The sequence below is a fragment of the Schistocerca nitens genome, chromosome 5, assembly GCF_023898315.1.
Source record: "Schistocerca nitens isolate TAMUIC-IGC-003100 chromosome 5, iqSchNite1.1, whole genome shotgun sequence".
NCBI classification, from domain to species: Eukaryota; Metazoa; Arthropoda; class Insecta; order Orthoptera; family Acrididae; genus Schistocerca; species Schistocerca nitens.
The window spans coordinates 650779420-650804732 of NC_064618.1; the positions used below are offsets into that span (position 1 = coordinate 650779420).

The following is a 25313-nucleotide window of genomic DNA, read 5'->3' on the forward strand; positions in this document are numbered from 1 at the left end:
TGTATCGCTGAGGCACGCAAGCCTCCCCACCAAGGGCAAGGTCCATGGTTCATGGGGGGTGGGGTGGGGGGGGGGGCACTAGAGTTACTGAGCCGAATGTTATGAGGCCGAAGGAAGCGGACAAACACTGGTAGCAGTTACTTCTCTAAAATATCTGGGTGTAAGCGTACGGAACGATTTGAAGTGGAATGATCATATAAAATTAATTGTTGGTAAGGCGGGTGCCAGGTTGAGATTCATTGGCAGAGTCCTTAGAAAATGTAGTCCATCAACAAAGGAGGTGGCTTACAAAACACTCGTTCGACCTGTATTTGAGTATTGCTCATCAGTGTGGGATCCGTACCAGGTGGGGTTGACAGAGGAGATAGAGAAGATCCAAAGAAGAGCAGCGCGTATCGTCAGGGTTTATTTGGAAAGCGTGATAGCGTTACGGGGATGTTTAGCAAACTCAAGTGGCAGACTGTGCAAGAGACGCGCTCTGCACGTAGTCCATCAACAAAGGAAGTCGCTTACAAAGCACTCGTTCGACCTATATTTGAGTATTGCTCATCAGTGTGGGATTCGTACCAGGTGGGGTTGACAGAGGAGATAGAGAAGATCCAAAGAAGAGCGGCGCGTTTTGCCACAGGGTTATTTGGTAAGCGCGATAACGTTACGCAGATATTTAGCAAACTCAAGTGGCAGACTGTGCAAGAGAGGCGGTCTGCATCGCGGTCTAGCTTGCTGTCCAGGTTTCGAGAGTGTGCGTTTCTGGATGAGGTATCGAATACATTGCTTTCCCCTACTTACACCTCCCGAGGGGATCACGAATGTAAAATTAGAGAGATTCGAGCGCCCACGGAGGCTTTCCGGCAGTCGTTCTTCCCGAGAACCATACGCGACTGGAACAGGAAAGGCAGGTAAAGACACTGGCACGTAAAGTGCCCTCCGCCACACACAGTAGAGTGGCTTGCGGAGTATAAATGTAGATATGCAGATGTAGATGTGTAGAAGCGTTGCGCAGTGACTGATCACTAAAATGTCTCGCTATATTCTCCATACGCTGTCGGCAGTATCTCTGCCTGACGTGCGTACTGACTCAAACAGAACATCAGCGATGTGTTACACCAGTGTAACTCTCTTGGAGTGCCCTAATCTACTGAAACTGGCTCCCCTTTCCCAATTGATACTGGCACAAGGTCCCCGAAACTTCGAAAATAGAACAATAACCAGTTTAGTTACTTATATCCATCCCAACCACCCTGCACCTTATGACTTCTACAGAGACGTTGACCAACCAAGATTTTTACTACAGCAACTAACAGCCACAGTCGCTTCCCTGCCGAAATTCCAAAAAGACGTGTGTCACGTAGATATGAAAAAATCAATCATTTGTGCTGGATACTCATTTTCTATTCCAGAAAACATCTATTACGTCTTCATACATCATCATCTGCGCCCTTTGCTAAAGTTAATTATGAAATTATACACAATCTGTTATTTCCTTGCCGCACATTCAAATTATCAAACTAAGAATGTTTACATCTACAGGATTTTGTAGGGGTAAAATACAGGGAGGGAAACGCTATTTTCATCTTCTATAGAGACCAGACGTTAATAATAAGAGTCGAGGGGCTCGAAAGGGAGTGACACGGGGTTGTAGATTATCCCCGATGTTATTCACTCTCTACAAAAAGAAATAAAAAAAAATTGGAGTAGGCTTTGAGCTTCAGGATCAGAAACAGTGTATTTCTCTCACAGATAACAAAGGACCTCAGAGAGCGGTTTAAAGGAATGGAAAATGTCTTGAAAGGAGATTATAAAACTAAGAACAACAAAAAAGAAGCGTGGGTTATAGAATGTAGTCGAATTAAATCACGTAACGCTGATTCAATTAGATTAGGAAATGAGACACTAAAGGTAGTAGATGAGTTGTGCTGTTTGGGCAGTGAAGTAACAGATGATGATCAAAGTAGCACTCCGTCTTCAGGCTACAAGTGGCCCATCGGGACTATCCGACAGCCGTATCATCGTCAGCTGAGGATGCGGATAGGAGGGGCGTGTGGTCAGCACAACGCTCTCCCGGTCGTTGTGATGGTTTTCTTTGACCGAAGCCGCTACTATTCGTTCGAGTAGCTCCTCAGTTGGCACCACGAGGCTGAGTGCACCCCGAAAAATGGCAACAGCGTACAGTGGCCCAGCTGGTTACCCATCCTAGTGCCGGCCAAGCCAGACAGCGCTTAACTTCGGTGATCTGATGGAAACCGGTGTATCCACTGCGGCAAGGCCGCTGCCATGATCGAAGTAGAGAGAACATTAAATGTAGACTGACATTGGCAAGAAAAGCGTTTCTCAAGAAGAGAAATTTGTTAACACTAAATATAGGATATGAGTAGTGAAGTATTTACTGAAAGCATTTTTCTGGAGTGTAGCCATGAATGGAAGTGAAACATGGAACATAAGCAGTTCAGACAAAAAGAGAATAAAAGCCTTTGAAATGTTGTACTATAGAGAATTTTAAAATGAGCGTGAACAGTCCCGACCACAAGGAACCTTTATCTTTGTATTGCAGTCGAGACTGTTTATGCTCACTTTAAAGTAGTAAATAACACATATTCTCCACGAGAAAGTTCTAAAAAATTACTACAGAGGACTGATGAGGGTTAGATGGGTAGATCACGTAACTAATGCGGAGGTTCTGAATAGATATGGGGACAGAAGAAATGTGTAGCTCAGCTTGACTAAAGGAACGTAACGGTAAATAGAACGCATTCCGACACATCAAGGGGTCACAAATAGAGTACTGCGGGGGAGGGAGGAGGGACACCAGGAAATTAGTACAGTAAGCAGGCTCAGAAGGATATAGATTCCAGTTGTTATTAGGAGATGAAGATAGAGTAACATGGAGAGATGAATCAAACCAGTCTTTGGACTGAAGACAACAACAACAACAGGGTTTTAATTTATCACTCCCTTTCCTTTTCTGTTCGCTTCATATATTCATTGACTTTTCTGTTGGCACTAGATGCAAACAGTACATGTTTCCAATGACAGTACGTCATAATTTTGCTTTTCACTACATATAGCCTTTCTTGCTGAACACTGTACATGACCTTGTCCACTTGCTGTCTGGTTGACTTGATAGCTGTAGAGGTTCAGAATGGTGTAGCATGTTGGGTTGGCGGTGGAAGAATGAGTATGCTTGTAGAACTAGGCGTGTGTCAGTGTGTTTCTACGTTTATTTTTATACCACCACGCTACAGTGTGACCATATTCCCATCCCAAATGCACGTAACGACTACACGCGATATTTTCCCCACCTAACTCGTCTGTGTGCATCACTGCGCATGTCCTCAATCCATCTGCAAGTGAGGTCCTCATCACAATACACCATGAACCATGCAGCAGACATAACCTGCTCTTTATCACCCAGTCCCTTCCCACCACAAATTTCATAAACCTTCACTCTCACACCCTTTGCAGTGTCTGCCAATATTCCAATTATTCTTAAAATCTCTAATGACAACGGTATCACCAAATCCTTTCATCACTGTATCTTATCTCAAGTCATATACACTAACAAATATCTTTACCCTATTTTTCTCTAACACCTCATTGTCCCTCACATGCTCCTCTCTTCCTAAGAGAATTCCTTCAACTGAACCAATCATTCCTACACAGCAGCAACAAGGACAGTCTCAGACGCAACCGGCATTTGCAGCAACTCATCCAAAACTTCCCAAGCAAAGAAAGGGTGGTACTGAAGAATAGGCATGTTCATAACTCAACACCACACCGCATTACCTGAACAAAATACTGCAGAGCTATCCACGGGATCAACAGCGCAAATGAGTCTCCCCATTTTCCTCTGCTGCGTAACATTCACTTTTGCCTCAAAACTGGTAACATATCAATAAAAAAATAAATGCGTCTTTAACTTTTGTTTTATTTACGAAACTTTCAAGCAACAGTACCACAGTAAACCTGATTGTCAGGGCATTACGTATCACCACCTTAATGAAATCCTTTATTCTTTCCAAAATCTCTAGCCACGCTTTTCAATATTTTACTACTGGCATGTTTTTATCCCGAACCGTGGAATATCTTCAGAAAGCTACTATTCCTTAAACCCAACATACCCTATTTCCGCCATCTGCAAGGCATTTTAATTCATTGAACTCAATTCTTCTATAAATACCATGTGCAGTACCTACCTCTTCCTTACACCCTGAGTGCCTTTCGTCAAACGTATTTCCAAAACATTAAGTTTCTAGACTTCATAACCTCCTTTTTTTCACAACCGAATAAATAATGTTCCTCTACGAAAACGCTTTTAATCAAATAGAGCTGCAAGCATGTAGACTTGCAGTCACTGATATCCACTTCATAGTATTCTTACTGGGACACAGTCCCTATTTTGCCATTGTTAACCAGCATACTGTGTCTACCAGTAAGAGTGCACAAAGGATTGATGCTGTCCCCTCTCCTCTATATGCTCTAAGCAGCTGATCTCCCCACCCACCTGTCTCCATCCATATACTTCAGTTAAGTGATCAAACCTCTTGTCGTGCTCTACTCGAAACGCCCCATTTCATTATGTGTAGCCATCCCGTCCATCTTACTGACACACTAGATATTCTGTACGAATCCAAGCATGCAAAGTGACACCCCGAAATACTACCCACTTAAAAAGTTACCCATAAGAGGTTGAAATTACTATAGCGTCATTGAGGTTAAATCGTTACACAGTTCTCTACTCCTATAAAAGGCTTGTCCAATTGCTCCTCGTGTCTGGAAAGGATCTGAAATCGCCAGACCCTTACAAGTGCTAAAACCCAGTAGAACCCATCCTCTAGCAGCAGATTAAAGTCTCCCCTAACTTCAAGTTCTGTAAACATATTTAGAAGCACTAAACATATCACACGGTTGAAGATCAAAATACTATCCTTTCCTATTCGGGCTGGTACAGTATCGAAATTCTTCCGGAAATCAAGGAAGACGGAATCTACCGGTTTAGCCGGAAAGATTGATTCTAACGATCCGTCTGCATCCACTGACTGCAACATATGGTCTGTGAATATCTTATGTCATCTACAGCATACTAAATTGTTTCAGGCGTCACTTTGTGCGAACCCTATGGTGTCGCTATACATCCGGAGGTGTCCCCGTCTACAGCGCTTTTCGTTTCATACCGAAATGTATTCCGATATGTGTCGAGCAATAAAGAGCTCGACAAGTGCAGAGAAATATGGAAGCGAGGAAATGAGGGCGGCTGTGTTGTCACAGTGGTTGGAGGCTTCAATAGACGGTGCGCGGGGTGGTGGTTTCTCCTCAGACGCCTCTACACCGCTTCGGGAAATTCCGAGGGAAATGATTTTCATTTTACGTGATGCGTGGTTTCCAGAAGGCCCGCGCCCGGAGCCGGCTTCCAGACGGTCGCGACCGCACCGCTCTTCCCTGTCACGAAGCGAGGCGCGTTCAATGGCCCGCGAAATCACCGAAACCTCTTTCACAATGTCCGACGGATAACGGAGGGAGAAAAAGAGAAAAGGTGGGCGCGCGCTGTAAAAGCGCCGCACGGGGCGATGCGGCGGGGGCGGAGTGGCGGGAGGGAGGAGGGGGAGGACAGGACATAGCCACAGTGCAGCCTGCGAGCAGAAGTCACCGATCGACGGGCGCTGCGGACGCGTTGCCTCCACCTGTCCGCCGGCAGCTGCCTAGACTCTGCTGGAGGGTCGCCACGTCTCAGCCGAGGGCCTGAAACGTGGCGCCTTCCTCCTGCACAGAGAGTGCACCGTCTTATTACTAAGTCATTACCTTACTGAGATTACAAGTTATTGCTGCCGTTTGTTCCTTGTTTTTAATTAAATGCTTTCTGTACTTTAAACCTCATATAGCGCAAAATCTACTACACTACTGGCCATTAAAATGGCTACACCAAGAAGAAATGCAGACAATAAAAGGGTATTCTTTGGACAAATATATTATACTAGAACTGACATGTGATTACATTTTCACGCAATTTGGGTGCATAGATCCTGAGAAATCAGTACCCAGAACAAACACCTGTGGCCGTCATAAAGGCCGTGATACGCCTGGACATCGAGTCAAACAGAGCTTGGATGGCGTGTACAGGTACAGCTGCCCATGCAGCTTCAACACGATACCACAGTTCATCAAGAGTAGTGACTGGCATATTGTGACGAGCCAGTTGCTCGGCCACCAGACGTTTTCAGTTGGTGAGAGATCTGAAGAATGTGCTGGCCAGGACAGCAGTCGAACATTTTCTGTATCCAGAAAGGCCCGGACAGGACCTGCAACGTGCGGTCGTGCATTATCCTGCTGAAATGTAGGGTTTCGCAGGGATCGAATGAAGGGTAGAGCCACGGGTCGTAACACATCTGAAATGTAACGTCCACTCTTCGAAGTCCTGTCAATGTGAACAAGAGGTGACCGGGACGTGTAACCAATGGCACCCCATGTCATCACGCCGGGTGATGCGCCAGTATGGCGATGACGAATACATGCTTCCAATGTGCGTTCACCGCGATGTCGCCAAACACGGATGCGACCATCATGATGCTGTAAACAGAACCTGGATTAATCAGAAAAAATGACTTTTTGCCATTAGTACACCCAGGTTCGTCGTTGAGTACACCATCGCAGGCGCCTCTGTCTGTGATGCAGCGTCAAGGGTAACCGTAGTCATGGTCTCAGAGCTGATAGTCCATGGTGCTGCAAACGTCATCGAACATCTCGTGCAGATGGTTGTTGTCTTGCAAACGTCCCCATCAGATGATCAGGGATCGAGACGTGGCTGCACGATCCGTTACAGGCATGCGGATAAGATGCCTGTCATCTCAACTGCTTCTGGTACGAGGCCGTTGGCATCCAGAACGACGCTCCGTATTACCCTCCTGAACCCACCGATTCCAAATTCTGCTAACAGTCATTGGATCTCGACCGACGCGAACAGCAATGTCGCGATACGATAAACCGCAATCGCGATAGGCTACAATCCGACCTTTATCAAAGTCGGAAACGTGATGGCACGTATTTCTTCTCCTTACACGAGGCATCACAACAACGTTTCACCAGGCTAGGCCGGTCAACGGCTGTTTGAGTATGAGAAATCAGTTGGAAACATTCCTCATGGCAGCACGTTGTAGACGTCTGCACCGGTTCCAACCTTGTGTGAATCCTCTGAAAAGCTAATCATTTGCATATCACAGTATCTTCTTCCTGTCGGTTAAATTTCGCGTCTGTACCACGTCATCTTCGTGGTGGAGCAATTTTAATGGCTAGTGCAGTATTATACAAATATACAATGAGATTTGTGGATGAGATATAATCCATACATTCGCGAAAATATCAAAGGCAGATAAGTGTGGAAACTGTCAACATAATATCACATACATCCAAGTTGCTGACAAGAATAACATAAAGGAGAATGGAAAAGAAGATTTAGACTATATTAGATGACGATTACTTTGGCTAGAGCAGGCATTGCCTGCAGGGGAAACAGCGACTGTTCAAATTTTTTCGTGAGTCACAAGTCGTACTCAGTATGCTTTATTGGCGGGTTTCGTTCTTCAGTTTCACTAGAGGATCTTCAGAATCTCTGCATTTTACAGATTACATTTAATTAGTTAACTGCGTCGACAAAGATTAATGGAACACTCCACCTTTCTGAGGTCATTAGTCCCCTAGAACTTAGAACTAGTTAAACCTAACTAACCTAAGGACATCACACACATCCATGCCCGAGGCAGGATTCGAACCTGCGACCGTAGCAGTCGCGCTGTCTATCACAGACTAGCGTCTGATGAACTACTGGCAAGACAAAAATTTGCACATTATCACTTGGTCCAACTGTCCCAAAGAAAAAAAAGGAAAGAAAAAATACATACTTTAGGGTCTAGCAGAACCCGTTACTCTGTTCAATATGTTTGAAGACAGAAGAAAGAAGATGTCTATTATGAACCGTCCAGAGGAAGATCTGCTTACCTAGACATCCACGGGCGATCAAGCAATTGACAAGATGCTGCCTGAGGATGGAAAAGTTCAAGAAAAAGGCTACCTTGGTCTTGAAATATCAACAACAAAAAGCTTTACATGATCAGTAAAGGAAAACGTAAGGTGCTGGTGATTTTAGGGGGTATGTGTCTTAGCATTCAATTTTGAATAAATTTAAAATCAATTGATCTGTACCTTTTTTTTAAGTTCAGTGCCAACTTTTTAATCCTAAATATTAACAAACCGCAATAAAATTTTTGCTGGAAGTAGTCTTGAGGTATATGAATATTTCTGTGCCTTTACAACGCCGAAAATGTAGTTTGCCACATTTTTTAATTATTACATCTATGTACCGATAATTAAGGAAAATATGAGTCTGAAGTTTAAAAAAAATGCCGTAAGTAAATTAATAACACTTCTCGTAAAACGAATGCTTAGTACTGTTTAACAGTATCTAAAATATCTGGAATGTGAAAAGCGAGGGCTTTCTACCAAAAGGTAGTTCTGAAAGAAGCAATATTGTAAATCATATAAAATTTCAAAATTCAGAAAATAATGAAGTTCTAGACTTTAAAGCTTTCTTATTGCTACATATTTATGTGATAAACATGATTTTTAAGTACGATTTAATCTGAAAAAGTAGAAGAAAAGCAAAGCTTAGGCGTGGAGCGTCACCTTAACGTTGCTTAGTCTCTAGCGCTGGCTCCTTAAAATGCAATTCCAGAGATACTGATGACGCTCTTGTATAATTAAAGAGCACAAGTGGTTAGTAAAATATATTGAGTGCTGCTCGTGTTTATCCTGAGAAACTTAATTTACGATCAGTATGTCTTTAGAAATTTTGTTTCGGAAGATCTTTCCTAATGTTAGACTTTGGTAAAGGTTATTGCTTTCACTGAAAATCCTCACATTGGGTTCAATGTGGTTTCGGTGGTGATAACTCTCTATGAGCATCTTACATAACGAAAAAAAAACTTTCAAGAATTGTAAACTGGTATGAAACAGTTGGTAAGTGAAGGATCAGAAACATCGTCACTTTTATTTGCTTAAAATGAAGAATAGCCAACGATTTATGTAAAAGTGCATTTGAGAACCTGCTTCAAAGAGATTAGACAACAGTTCGCAACTATATGAGCAACATAGAGCAACTGGTTGAATACAAGGAAGAGGTATGAGCACAAATGGAAGTAACTGGGAGAATATTGTATGACTACGTCGTCTTCCTTCCGGGATACCAGTCATATTCCCCGAGCACTTGTGTCCCATTTTTGCACGGGCTGTAGTGGTCTTCTGCAGCTCTAGCAGCACGCCTCTCAATTCATTCGTTGTCTCTTATCGTACCTATTTCATACGCTTTCCAATCGCTGGAGCAGCACTGTAGGATTTCTCTTGCAGGCACTGTACTCTCCGAGAACCCTTCCAGTAAACCTAAATGCTTTTCTAACTGCTGAACTTAAATGTTCCTCTCATTTCTGTCACTTATTGCTCTCAAATCATTTTACGAAGCAACATGCTGCAATTGTTGGCGATTAATCTTCTATTCGGATGCTAAGGTTTACTTTTTCTCTATGCTACTGGCGTTATGTTACATTTATCCATATTTAAAGAGACCTAACATTCGTTACACCAAGCGGAAATGTTGTCCAGGTTTCCCACATTTGCTTACGATCATCCAGCGACGAACTTTCCTGTAGAGGACAGCATCGTTTAGCAAGATTAATAGAAGGCAGATTTCAGACTACCTAACAGATGAAAACGAAAATTTCTGTTCCGACACTGACAATGTTGAGTGTTTATGGAAAAAGTTCAAGGCAATCGTAAAATGCATTTTAGACAGGTACGTGCCGAGTAAAACTGTGAGGGACAGGAAAAACCCACCGTGGTTCAACAACAAAGTTAGGAAGCTACTGCGAATGCAAAGAGAGCTTCACTCTAAGTTTTAACGCAGCCAAAACCTCTCAGACAAACAGAAGCTAAACGATGTCAAAGTTAGCGTAAGGAGGGCTATGCGTGAAGCGTTAAGTGAATTCGAAAGTAAAATTCTATGTACCGACTTGACAGAAAATCCTAGGATGTTCTGGTCTTACGTTAAATCAGTAAGTGGCTCGAAACAGCATATCAAGACACTCCGGGATGATGATGGCATTGAAACAGAGGATGACACGCGTAAAGCTGAAATACTAAACACCTTTTTCCAAAGCTGTTTCACAGAGGAAGACCGCACTGCAGTTCCTTCTCTAAATCCTCGCACAAACGAAAAAATGGCTGACATCGAAATAAGTGTCCAAGGAATAGAAAAGCAACAGGAATCACTCAACAGAGGGAAGTCCACTGGACCTGACGGGATACCATTTCGATTCTACACACAGTACTCGAAAGAACTTGCCCCCCACCCTACTAACAGCCGTGTACCGCAAGTCTCTAGAGGAACGGAAGGTTCCAAATAATTGGAAAGAGCACAGGTAGTCCCAGTCTTCAAGAAGGGTCGTCGAGCAGATGCGCAAAACTATAGACCTATATCTCTGACGTCGATCTGTTGTAGAATTTTAGAACATGTTTTTTGCTCGCGTATCATGTCATTTCTGGAAACCCAGAGTCTACTCCGGCGGAATCAACATGGATTCCGGAAACAGCGCTTGTGTGAGACCCAACTCGCCTTATTTGTTCATGAGACACAAAAAAAATTAGATACAGGCTCCCAGGTAGATGCCATTTTCCTTGACTTCCGCACTGTCGCCTGGTAAACAAATTAAGAGCCTACGGAATATCAGACCAGCTGTGTGGCTGCATTGAAGAGTTTTTAGCAAACAGAACACAGCATGTTGTTATCAATGGAGAGACGTCTACAGACGTTAAAGTAACCTCTGGCGTGCCACAGGGGACTGTTATGGGACCATTGCTTTTCACAATATATATAAATGACCTAGTAGATAGGGTCGGAAGTTCCCTGCGGCTTTTCGCGGATGATGCTGTAGTATACAGAGAAGTTGCAGCATTCGAGAACTGTAGCGAAATGCAGGAAGATCTGCAGCGGGTAGTCACTTGGTGCAGGGAGTGGCAATTGACCCTTAACAAAGACAAATGTAATGTATTGCGAATACATAGGAAGAAGGATCCTTTATTGTATGATTATATGATAGCGGAACAAACACTGGTAGCAGTTACTTCTGTAAAATATCTGGGAGTTTGGGTGCGGAACGATTTGAAGTGGAATGATCATATAAAATTAATTGTTGGTAAGGCGGGTACCAGGTTGAGATTCATTGGGAGAGTCCTTAGAAAATGTAGTCCATCAACAAAGGAGGTGGCTTACAAAACACTCGTTCGACCTATACTTGAGTAATGCTCATCAGTGTGGGATCCGTAGTTATACCTCCCGAGGAGATCACGAATGTAAAATTAGAGAGATTCCAGCGCGCACGGAGGATTTCAGACAGTCGTTCTTCCCGCGAACCATACGCGACTGGAACAGAAAAGGGAGGTAATGACAGTGGCACGTAAAGTGCCCTCCGCCACACACCGTTGGGTGGCTTGCGCAGTATAAATGTAGATGTAGAGAGTAGATCGTCAATGAAAGACATGATACAGCTGCCGCTTCTGCTGTTTGGTAAATTGTTTGTGTATATTCACAACACTACGTACCCTGGCAGATTTCGTTGGGCAGCCCCGATGTTACTTTTGTTTCTGTCGATCGTCTGCCATAGTGTGTAGTGTACTGATATCTATTAGTAAACATGTAATGGTGGCACTGGCCTATGTCTGAAGTTACTCCATTAAACTGAGGTTTCTGGGACAGGTAATGGTAAGCCCCACATAAAGCAATTGAAATTTGTACATTTTTTGTATGTGATGGAAGATGGCAAACCCCAGGTGGAATAGTTATTTGAAGATACCAAAAAATGATACAGTAGCACACGCTCTGTTGTTACATATTGCGTCAAGCTAGAGTACTCAATGTATGTGCTTTGGCATGAAGAGCCACAGCAAGATGGCATCTTGCAAGAAAAACTGAGGAAGTTGATCAGCTGTTATTACACTTGCGATGGGCATCACTAGGTGCCTCCTGTAGGGGTTACTGAGGCTTTCCACTATACAGCTGCTAAATTTCTGTGTTTCTCAGTGTTCCGTAAATTCATGATATTTGTAAGTTTTGCATTTTTTCTTGTGTAAGGAGGGAGATTTAACTTCTAACACAACAATGCAAGCAACGGATGGACGTCCTATTAACTTTTCGGAAGCTACATTGCTCAAATTTTTGGCCTCAAGTCTTGATTCAATTTTGCTAAAGCATGTTGATCACAGACAACTCCGCGAAATTAATGTCAAGAAGCATAGCCGTCCTACACAGACATCATGGATTGTGAACTGAACACCAAATTATCGTCGTCCTATTTTTATACAGCATAAGAAACTGTCTGTCGTCATATTCTTGCTGTCTTATATATCTGTAGTGAATCGTGGGTATTTTCTATCTCTGACTCAGTATGAAGACACAGAGCAGGTTGATGAACCTGAATAATTGATGGCAGTATCTTAGATTACGCTATGAGTAACGTGAATTGTGATTAGTGAAGCCAAATGGTGGCATTTAATCTTGACACTGAATGTCATGCATTTCTTATATTTAATATTTTTCCACGTGCAGTAGTTAGAAAGTTGTTTTACATTACAATAATACCTTAATGCACATAGTACCTATAATGAACATACCTCTTACGTTCATCACCTGATTTATGATGGCTCTGAGCACTATGGGACTTAACATCTATGGTCTTCAGTCCCCTCTGATTTATGAAATTTTTGCTATCTTCGCCTGTATAATTAGCTTCATACGGCTTCGTATCACCTAGCCCGAAGCGCCTCAGTTATGTCGTAGTTATCAACCCGCATTCACTTTTTTTTATATTTGTGGTAAGGTCTCATGGGACCAAACTGCTGAGGTCATCGATCCCTAAGCTTACGCTTTACTTAATATAACTTAAACTAACTTACGCTAAGGACAACACACACATCCACTCCCGAAGGACGACTCGAACCTCCGACGGGGGAGGCCGCGCGGACCGTGACAAGACGCCCAAGGCCGCCCGGCTACCCGGAGTCCTTGTAACGTTGTTATAAACAAGAGAGAATCTCAATAAATATGAACTACGCAGGAAGGAAATTCATCTGCGTATCAACATAAGACCTTAGCTATTTCTTTAATACTAAGGGGCATTCTGTGAGGATGAGACATTTATTTAAATTACGTAAGTACGCTGAAGAATTAAAATGACTGCTGGTTTTTCCATTAGACTATATAGGCACAGAGGCCAATTTAGAATGTAAAGATAGCCGGCTTAAGAGGTGACATACCAGCAAAATTAACCTCAGCTGAACAAGAGAAAGTTTACTAGGAAAATGAAGAAAAACCTTTGTTATTGGCATAAACCGATACCATATCATTTTGCAAATGATACTATTAATCTTTTCTGTGTATAATCTTGCATAACGAAAAGAAGAACTTAGTAGTGAAAGCTTAAATGAGGTAAAACCATTTGAATAAGACAAAAATATTTCATAACCAAAACATCGAAGACAATTAGGACAAATTAATAATAATGTCGTAGAAGAAGTTGATTAGTACTTACGTTCAGGGAAGTTGAAGACGACTGGATGGGCCGGAAAGAAATTAAGCAGACGCGCAATACTGGCATCGAGTGGTGTTAGTACGACAAACATAGTTCTCAAAATTCATCCTCCAATGTGCATTAAAATGAAGCCTTTTCTGCTTTATTGTTCATTTATTTTCCCCCGTAAGTGAACTGGCGGCAGCCATGGTGCTGCCCATCAATTTAATAGTAATAAAAATATAAAGTATGTTATTGCAGTTAATCTACCGGATGCAATGACTCATCAAACTGATACACTTTGAAATCTTTTTCCAATTATTTGTCAACAGTAAACGCCAATGATGCCTCCTCGAAACTAGCCTCTATTTTACGAACCGTTTTCGTTCTCGGAGCGACTTCTCTGCTATCATGATACGTGCTGATTGCTCAGTTTGACATATTGCTCTTGTTTGTGATTCGTTCCAACAGTCATTTATTTGGACATAAACGTTAAATGCATTATTTTGTATCGTCTAATTGTGTATTAAGTCTGTCTGAATATCAAGTGTGACACTGATGTACCACGATTGATTATATAATTTTACAGGGAGTTTATTATGTTAGGTGGGATGTACTTGAGCATGACAGCCTTCAGCTACACGTTAATCTTCTCGACTCAAAGCACGTTGGAGAAATCAAAAACATGTTTTCTGAAGAGGATCTGTAGATGAAGTGAATGTAGATTGTCATAACGAAGCCGAAGTTCGAGAGGATTACTGAGAAAGAGAGGAATACGACACCGAACGTGACTTCGAAGTATTTAAGGATAACGAGACAAAACGGAACGAATTTCTGTCATCACAGAGAGTACGTTTAAGGCTCCACAGTATAAACCGAAAGTTACACGGAAGGGGCTGAGGACTGGTACGGCAAGAAGGGCTCTGAGTTATGCAAGACATGTCAGAGTGTTGAAACTGACGGAAACACCAATACTACCTCTTGGCAGCTCTGCCAGAAAATCGAACTCTCGCCTCCATCCACAAAGGCGAATGCCGCGTAACCCCCAGGTAACACGCACCAAATATGTTGTGGCAAATGTAAGGGGGAGAACAGCAAGTCTCTGGCACCTTTTATTGGGGTAGTCCGGCTAAGGGAGTCAACCGTGACAGAAACAGGCAGCTCTGGAGACCGAAAGGGGCCAGCTAACCTCCCTCACCTCCCCGCCCCTCCCCCAACCAAACCGACTCAATCATAACGGTGCCTGTGACTCAGTCAGAAGATATTTTCTCGCTTCAGCTACCCGGACAAGACTCACAATTGGTCTGGATGCATAGGGGGCACAGGTAATAAAAAGAATCTTAAGAACGCTGAAAGTGCATACCTCTTAAATCATAGGATTAGGAAACAAAGAGGAGTGCTACAAAATTTTGCCGAGAACCTTTGGAACAGACAATACTGCTGTGAATGAAAGGAAGAAGAAATTTCTAGGTATCGCAGTGTTGCTTCACGAGGTTTTAAAGCTCTGACTGTAACTGAGAGCGAATCAGCTCCACCAGAGAGCCTGTGAAAAATCGGCACTTAATATTGCGGAGAGAAAATAAATAATACAGCTTTGTTAGCGACAGAATCAGAGGAAAGAAGGAATATGGCAGTGATCAACGAGTCTAGAGATTTTTAATACCCTCTAAGTGATATTAAATTGTAACGCCGGCCGCTATGGCCGAGTGGTTCTAGGCCCTTCTGTCCGGAACCGTGCTGCTGCTACGGTCGCAGGTTCGAATCCTGCCTCGGGAATGGATGTGTGTGAAAACCTTTGGGTAATTAGGTTTAATTAGTTATAAGTGTAGGGGACTGATGACCTCAAATGTTAAGTCCCATGGTGCTTAGAGCCATTTGAACCATTTTTTAAATTGTAACACTGAACACCAAATAATATTTCTTAGGAACCGAAATGCCAGAGTGGGCAACATCCCTATTTCAGGCGTACTGAGAACAATGAAGGAGAAGAACTGCAAACTAAAACAGAAGGGTGCTAAGAAATTTTGCTCATTCTAAAACATTAAAAACTACAAACACATTCTTTAGGAACAATCATTTACTAATTTACGCGGTCGACAGGAGTATTAAGGTCCATCATGTGTTACCCTAATAACCAACGAGAAAGTAGAAGGGACAGTAAGAGACACCAGAGTTTTTGGAGTAACCTATCTGGGGTCAGATGATTTTTATAGTAAAGTCCTAAATGGATATATGCACAAAATGGAAGAAAAATAGGAAGCTATGCAAAGAAAGAATAAACTTAGAAGCTCATAAATATATTGGCTTAACGACGACTGTGTCAGATATCTGTGTCAAAGACGAGTAAAGAAGTGTCTGTAGCAGACAAAAGCAGTAGAACATATTGATCAGAAATGGAAAAATACAAGAAAAATACAAAGATGCTGCTCACGAAGTAATTGGTAAGATGAATATGACGAAAAATAAACCTCAAAATTTGGACACTGCACTTGAGGCGAGCATAAGGGTTCTACATGAAGTTTACCTCGATTACCTTAAGAACCTGAGAAAAGTACATAGTTACCTTTACAAATAGAAGAGAAACACTGCTAAGAGGAGGTAGAAAATGCACACCAAGAATCATGGGAATAGTTTCATTTATGAAGATAAATTCACTGTAATGCTAATATTAACCAGTAAGAGAGTGAAAAGGCTTAAAACGGCACACAGAGAAACAACATAATAAGTGGCTTAGATTGGCAGAATATTTCAAATTCCTTTTGTATTTGCAGAATGGCGGATACACTACAGGGAAATGGAATATTTGGAATGACGAGTATTGGATTAATTCAGCGTAGGAGGGGAGACGGACGGTATGATGACCTTGAAGAAACGGGAAACATACAGGCAGGGACTGCATGAACAGAACTAATATCGCTGCTTAAAAACGGAAGCAGAAGTTAACTGACAGAATTATAGAGGAATTAGCTTACTGGACGTATGCCATAAGGTTTACGCTCTTGTCGTGAGCAGTAGATTAAAAATCCGGTAATGTCAAAGTGCTTCTTAAGTGAAGAACAAATGGGTTTCCATAGAAGAAGACTGACACAACCGGCAGTGTTTGTAATGAAACAGATTATTGAAATACATACAGACTTTTAATCGAGAGACCCACTTAGCATTTGTTGATACACAAAAACTCTTTTATAAGGTTAGCGTAGAATAACTGTGGAACGAAATGAAGAAAAGTGGATATGCTGAAACTTCTTTATTTAAATGTGTAAATCTGTACTTAAATTGCTGAATGACTGAGAAGATGAAACGTCTTCGTTATTTGATTCAAGAAACAGCTGAGTAAATCTAAACTTACTGAACCTACTTTCTCTTTACTTTTTATCATATCAGCACTGACCCACAATATTCTAGCGCAACGCAATCTGACTGCTCAAAAAAAAAATTACAACCTGACTTCAAATAATTAATTCAAAAGAATGGCCCTGACTAAAAAGAAATCTTAACAATAACCTATACAATTCATGAAGCACTTACCTCACAAAAATCTTCATTACACGAACTACTTCAGTACAGTGAGTGTCAATACTGCCAGCTTAATAATGTGACATCCAGTTCAAACACGAATATAAATCGTCATTGACATCCAGTACAAAGATATCTAATCATGAATAATTTCCAATCTCCAAGTCGGATACTTCCAGACCGTTACCCTACGCTAACACTTCGGACCTCTACCCTCTATCAATGCTAACTTCTCACATTTAACATCCATCATTGTTGGCTGTTCACCTCTAACTACCGAAAAGTACTTCCATCACAGCTGGCGACTAACTTCCAACTGCCCAACACCACTGGCTATTAACTTCCAACAACGAGTCCAACCAGCCACGGAGTCTCTTACAAAGAAAGCGCTGTCAGAGAACCATTACAAAGCGCTACACAGCGCTGCCAACACAGAAGCAGCCCACTTACAACGCATTGCATTTTATTGACACCTTAGGAAGCCTGCAAGAATGTGCAACAACCATGTTAGATGTGAAAGGAGAACTGGAGAGATCCTGTCGGCACTAACAGGGTATTCAGACGAAGTTGTAATATTTTTCCCACGCTCTTTGAGACGTATACCGACGGTTTACGGCATGAATGGGAATCTAAGTTTCATGCATGTATTTATACAGAGAATATACTGAAGTGTCTTTTATGTGTAGATGAAATAAAATGGCGTGTAAAAGCGAATTTAATTTGCTTTCTAAGTTACAAAGCAGAAGATTACATTACACCCGTATCCACGAACAGAAGTAAAACAATGACTTTTGTAGGTCTAAATCCCACAAAAAGAAAAATAATAGTACCACTACAGCAGGAGGACAGATCAGTGATTCTAAATTTCTAGGATGTGATATCACATATTAGTATGATATTGACATAGACCAAGAAGCAGCAAAATTAGGGTGTATTCAACAACAAACAGGTACTTGAGGAGCAAAACAAAAAAACGACATCAAAGAAGTCTTATGTAGTAATGGCCGTAGCCACATTGCTGAATAGAAGTGAGTTGTGGATATTAACAAACGACAAGAAAGTAAGATTCAGTCAACTGAAATTATATTTCTTAGGACTGTGAAAGGTGCTACCAGAATAGACAGTCAAGAAACAGCTACTTTAGAAAGAGTAAACATATTTAACGTAACAAACAAAACTAAAGACAGCGGAAGAAGATGGTTCAAATGGTTCAAAATGGTTCAAATGGCTCTGAGCACTATGGGACTTAACATCTTAGGTCATCAGTCCCCTAGAACTTAGAACTAGTTAAACCTAACTAACCTAAGGACATCACACACATCCATGCCCGAGGCAGGATTCGAACCTGCGACCGTAGCAGTCGCGCGTCGGAAGAAGATGTAGTGAACATCTCGACAGAATGAATTGTGGCAGACTATCTTAGCAAGTTCGGAATTACAATCTGGTGGACCAAAGAAATTTAGTAAGGCCAAAGAAGAGATGGGCATCGTAACAGGCAAATGCCTAATGCTTGAAATGCCGAAGAAGAAGAAGAAGAAGAAGTTGGATGGAGTTGTAGCTAAATTATGAATTCTGAGTTCTGGACATCAGAAATAAACGACGAAAATTCATCCGTTACAGTGCTCAAGAAATGTAGCCCGTTGGCCTTGGTTATATTTTTCGCAATAAACAGTTTGAGTGAAATCAGTCCACAAGTATTTCATTTTGGCAACTATTAAAATTGTATCAGAAGCAAAACAATCCTGAAAGAAGTATCCCATTCGATAGTTTTGCTTTGTTGCATTCGAAGTATTTTGGACAGGAGTTCATATGGATCTTCGGTAGCGGTTCAAACGTTATAGGCTACCGCGTGAAGAACAAATACAAGACGAAAGCAGAAATAAAGAAGATGGAAACGACATTAAGAGTAGAAGGTGTAATATTCTTGCAAAGTGTGTCAAAAGCCCATCTGTTTGATGTGCAATGAAACAGTTTCCTTTAACTGCGGTATTTCACATAAATAATGATAATCAGACCATGGATTGATTAATATTTCTATTGTTATTACGCTCGTATGACATCATTGTCTTCTGTAAAGATAATTGCCATGTTAATATTTTTACTTTGATATATTTTGTACCAAAGCAGGTGAATAAGCAGTGTGATCATTTCGAACCATCGCGCCCGATCTTCTAGAGGAGGACACCGCGCACGACGATAGTTTAAAACAGATAAAATGGTACTGAAATAAAAATAATAGACTATTTTAATGTGTATTGTTATAATTATGCAGTGGCGACGGTGTGGCTGGCATTATGGTGTAGATGAAGACGCTGCTTGTTTAGATCCCAGTAAACGTCACTAGTCCAGCAAAGGAGAGAGGGGGAAGAGGGCACTATTGATGGATGGATCGTAGTTTGAGCGATAAATGGAATGTGGAGCAGACTAGTGAGGATTTATGGTGGCCAATTGTGAGAGAAGGATATTGGAACCGCGAGCAAGTATTCAAATGTGCGTGAAATCTTATGGGACTTAACTGCTGATGTCATCAGTCCCTAAGCTTACACACTACTTAACCTAAATTATCCTAAGGACAAACACACACACACATGCCCGAGGGAGGACTCGAATCTCCGCCGGGACCAGCCACCGCGATCAAAGAAGAAGAAATTGGAGAAATATGTAGACACATTGGTCCTCAGGTTTATGAGATGTGTAACATTTGTATATTCGAGGACTTTGAGAAATGGTGTGGGTATAGGACGCGTGTGGGAAAGTGAATATGGGTACGGAAGGTGAGGTAACGACGTATGAATTTTAAGGGTACCGTACCAAAACTTGGGGGATGCGGATATATGAGCTATTTTTTTCTGAAACGTTTGTAGGCGTAGAGCATGGTGGAGTCATATAATCGCCATATATGATCGGGGGCTTCATAGTCACCGAGTGCTATAAGCTGGGCTATAAATTGTCGCCGGCGTCGACGTGACATCAGTTCAGTGGCCTAACCTGCAGATAGTGGCCAGTTGTATTGTCGAACTGTTGTGTGGACTTGATGATCTGGGTGCAAATCCGAGAAGAGTAGTCCCCCATGTATGACCTTATGTTAGTTTTGCTGTACTGTGGGCTTTATTTGGAAACGTGGTTAGAACATTGTCGGTATTATTTGGTGTGGCGAGGTAATGGCCACGCCCATGTTACGAGCGTAGCAACGCCGCAATCTAGCTGATTCTTGGAATACAAAGCCACTATCTTTGTCTGTTTGCATTAAAGCATAGTACCAACCCTGTACCATAACCATATAATTATCAGCGAACTACATTAGAACACTCTCGTCCCTATATTTTGTAATGCTTCTGTGTATTGCATATTGACGAAGATATCCCACTTCAGTCATCTGATGTATTACTGCGATGTCTTATCAGATATAGTTTATAGCACAGTGTGTTCAAAAAGTACCTAACGTAATGCAGAGAGACTTAGTTGTCAAAGTTGTCGAAAGTAACCTCCATTAACATTGCAGGTAATTCAACACAACTTCACATGTTCTTCAAACGTAACTTGCATACTTGTTGAACAGTTATCGTAACGCATCAATCAATTTCGTTTTGTAATTCGCGAATAAATGAGGAAACATAATATTTTAAGATAACGAGACAAGAAAAAGTAGAACAGGGATAAATCGGGAATATGGAGAGCAACAAAGCATATCCCATCGAAATCACTTGTCGAAGAAAACACTAAACCCAGAAAGATATGGTGTTGTTCGGTGCATGAACGTAACTTGGTCCTGCAAAAATCACGTGTAGTGTAGCTCGTCTGCAGGTAGAGTGTTAACAAATCGTTGCGTTATGCGTATGCAGCGTTCACAGTTCATCGTGCCATGAAAAAATGTAATGACATTTTGACTAAGAGAATTTATACCCTTAACACCCATTTTGTCTACGTTCAGAGGGTGTTCGTATAGCTGATGCAGATTTTCTGCATCCCAAACTTTTAACTTCCGTGCACGCGCATCTCTGTGAAGTTGGAACTATCTCTTGTCAGACCGAGACTGATCTTCGAGCTGGTCTCTGACAGGCGATGCGAATGACACGAATTACTAAAATGAGAGTATACATCTTTAGCGTCTTGAGATGGCAATCTACGAATAGCGCCAATCCTGTACAGCAGATGCATAAGATCATCGGACAAAAACTTCTTCACCCCTATCTTCTAATATCGTGTAATTGCGCCCCTGGACTTGATAATCGCCTAGATTTGGTTAAAAACTGAGTACCCAAAGTTATACAGTTACGTAGCTTCGAGGTTAAGCCACTCGCTGAAGATTTGACCGCGCAATTCCACCAAATTGTGGGTATGTTGAGGTCAGTGTTTTACCCTCCGGTTACATCTCCCACAGATTTTTGGTAGCGTTCACGTCAGGTTATTAGCTGGCCAATCGAGACATGATAGGAATGGGGAGCGTTTATAAAACCAGTCTCGTATTCTTCCAGCCCGATGAAGTCTGTGGTCATCTTATTGAAAAATAGGGCCATCCATTGCTTATTTGTCATGCAAATGTTAACTGAGAGGCACCACTTGATAATTCAGAATGATGACATAAACTTGCTGGTTCATGTTAGTGGTCACCTCAGTGAGAGGGTCCAATTCAAGGTAAAGACGAAATTAGTATTTAACGTCCCGTCGACAACAAGGTCACTGGGTAGGCAATGAAATCGGCCTTGGCCTTTCAAAGGAACCATCGCGTCATTTGCCTGAAGCCATTCAGGGAAATCAGGGAAAACCTAAATCAGCATGGCCGGACTTTCGCTTGAGCCGTCGTCTTCTCGAATGCGAGTGCAGTGTTCTCACCACTGCGCCACCTCACTCAGTTTCCAGGTAAAAAGAAAAAACACCCCCAAATCATCACAGATCCATGTACGGCTTGAGCCTGACCTTGCACACATGATGAAACGCTTAATTTTGCCTTCAGTGCACTCGATGTCGTGTGTCATTTGAAGACTGGCAAAAACGCGAGAAGTCGGACCTCACTACGTTGCGCCAGTCAGCTACTGACCACGTTCGATGATTTCCAGCCCATTGAAGACGTGTAGCTTTATGTGCCCGTCTCAGCAATGGCCTCATGCGAGGTGACCAACTCCAAAAGCAGTTCCCTTCGCAATGTTCTCTTGCTAAAAGGTGGGGATGGACATTCATTTAATGCCTACAGCAATTCGTGTCTGGTTTGGAAGCGATTTTGATACCCTCCGGTATGTCACTCAGTCAGCATATATTTCCAACCATAGTTCTGACGTCGTGTTTCGTGGCCACGTATGTTGCACGACTGCTTGTAGACACCATGTACATCCTTCCCCTTAACAACAACAAATCTAGCAACTTGAAATATCGTATGGCCATGGCCACTTCAAAAGATGATTGTCCCTCCTCGCCTTGTGTCATGTCCTCACATTTACCTAACTTTGAATACTATATCCACGTGAATCAGAAATGTGTCACTCATCGCTACGACCTTATGCTCACGTAGAGGCCGTGTCTCGATCGTTACACCATCTGTAAAGGGGTTATTCAGGCACTTGCAACATGGCATATGAGCACCACATGTGGAAAGACGGAAGTTGTTAGATGGCATAGCACAAATCCGTAGAACTGAAGGAATACCCAGCTTGCATGTATACTTCTGGTGTTATCGCGTTTGGTGAGCCAGATTTCGCTGCATGTGTCATATTTTCTGTCAGTGACTTCTTGAACAGCCGCTTGATTGTGAACTTGTATACGTATTCCTACCATGCTTTTATTTGAAAGTCTCAGCTTAACTGACATGATGTGAGTGACAGTTAACATTCTCTGCAGCAAGGTGTTATCTGTGTTTTCTTCAATGAATCAAAAATAATTCTAATTAGAAGGACATTTTCTTATTTGAAGTGGCATCATTTTTTGAACATCGGGTGTATCATGTGTTGAAGTTTCTATGTTAATAATTCGTTTCATTGTCTATATAGTTTTTGACGCCTCATCAAATATAGTTTACACCAGTAGAAATTGGAACAGTACAAATTTATTTTTTATTTTTGATTTTTCATTTTTGTCTGTATTTTATGGACGTCTCTTGGCTCTGCTTGTAGGGGAACACCCAGCGGCGATGCAGCACGGTAACAAGAGCAGTGCGGTGACGTCACTGCAGCTCCCGCTGTCGCTGTCTCTGCCGTTGGCGCTGTACACGGCGACAGCGCTGCTGGCGCGCCGGCTCAGCTGAACGGCGGCCTTCCTGCGCGTGCGCGACGAGCGCGAGTTGACTGCGCATGCGCGAGACCCAAAGCCTGCCGCGCATACGCGAGAGCATCGCTGGGCTGCCGGACCCTGAGGAGGTGCAAGCTCACCGAAACGGAAAAAAGCCAAAGTCTCCGGGAGAGAGGATACAATAACTGTACTGTCTAAATGAATAAATATACAATGTACATATTTTCAGCAAATTTTGTTTCACTAGCTGTAGAATCGTTGTCCAGTTTATTTGCACATCTGTTGCGTTCTACTATTGCAAACCTTTCTATTATGGAGTGAGAGATTCACCTGGAAGATGGAAGACTGTTAAAGATATGAAATTTTAAGGTGGGAGTTACATGCAGTGCAGGATTAAAGCAATAATAATAATAATAATAACAAAGAAACTAACAACAACAGCTCTTTATCAGTGTCGTATCAATTTCAAAAATACTTATTCAGTGTTGGAAACGACAAGCAAGGCAAATATTTGAGTTACACTTAGAGTGTGTAAGAGTTTTAATTTATAATAATTTCTCTTTCTGTGCCTAGCGCTTACAAGTCACTCACTATGAATGAAAGTAGTGCAGATGGCAGTGATGCAGGGTTCAAATAAGGATGGGAGAGTCATAATAAAGGATATTGTTAAAGGAATAAGACTTGTGGAAATGTTTGGTTGTACAGAATGTTTCGCAGACCAATTTTAATAACAATTATAAACATTTTTCACCAATTTTAATAAGTCTTCTCGAAGAGGAATTGCATAGGTGAAAGGATACTTTGGAAGTCCTAGGAATAACTATGTACCTATTTGTATATCTGAGATGTAGGTAAGAGTAACAGAGTATTTATTATCTAGAAATGTTGATTTATATATTCGTATTGTAACATTATATATTTTGTAAATTAATGCACTCAACATTGTTATTTCATTTGCCGAATCACTCTGTTTCACAAATACAAGAGATTTTTATAAAGTTTCTTTTTCACTTCATCATTTTGTTTTACTGACACTTTTAAATTTAACAAGTGTATTTGATTCATAGCTTACAACTACAAAACGTAAGGAAGTACCATTGTCAATTTCTGTTCTGTGCAACTTATTGCTGTAAATCTGTTATGCACAATGTTGACTTAAGTTTCATATTATGCAGAAAACTAAAATAACAATCAGTTTTGCATTCAACATGCAGCAAGAACCGAATTTCCTCACCACAATACTTTCCATGATTCGAAATATACGAATACTTCTTACACTAAACATAGAGAACAACCTATACATAGATACATACCCTCCTTGTATTTGGAGACATTCTTACATAGACAATATTATATATGTTACAAGTTTCGCACAAATACAAAAACCATTTCAGTTACATCACTGTCAAGCATATAAATGAGTAATGAATGAGATAATCTTAAATTACACAAAGAATGATGTGATAGACAAGTTATAACGAAGTTAAGGTAAACATCCTATTTATAAACCTACACATTACTGAAATTGGTTACAGAAGTTGTCAAATAAGTTGACATCTTCAATTCCTCAACATAGAAACACCAAAAAAAATATGAGTTGCTTTTTATTAACTTTCAATCCATTCATCATGAACCTTTGTTTTCTGCTCCTCAGTTTTAAGACTTTTATTACATGACAAACACACTGCTCCACATATCGTACAAAATTATAATAATTAATTTCGTTTTCATGCCCATTTGTCTGTCTGACATATTCTTCATGATTAGATAAAACTGATGCTCATTCACAGAGGCACAAACAACAACCTTTGTCTGATGAGTGAACTACACAGCCGCTCAACTGCAGTGATTCTTAATTTCATTACACAGCCATACATTTTTTTGGTAATGGAAATTGTACTCTGTTGTTGGATAAATCCTTTGTGTCAGTATGACAATGAAACAGCAAGTACTTGGTCAACATTCTAATTAAGTATA

The 25313-nt window shown here is 41.5% G+C and overlaps 1 protein-coding gene across 1 annotated transcript in view; it reads left to right on the forward strand.

Annotated features, from left to right (window-relative positions):
• LOC126259588 (uncharacterized) overlaps positions 1-24304 on the forward strand; it is a 633492-nt gene extending 609188 nt beyond the window's left edge. The window contains exon 4 of the mRNA XM_049956500.1: positions 23222-24304. Coding sequence (XP_049812457.1) covers positions 23222-23352 — 131 coding nt within the window. The 3' untranslated portion in view covers positions 23353-24304. The remainder of the gene's footprint in view (positions 1-23221) is intronic.
• The last annotated feature ends 1009 nt before the right edge of the window (positions 24305-25313 follow it).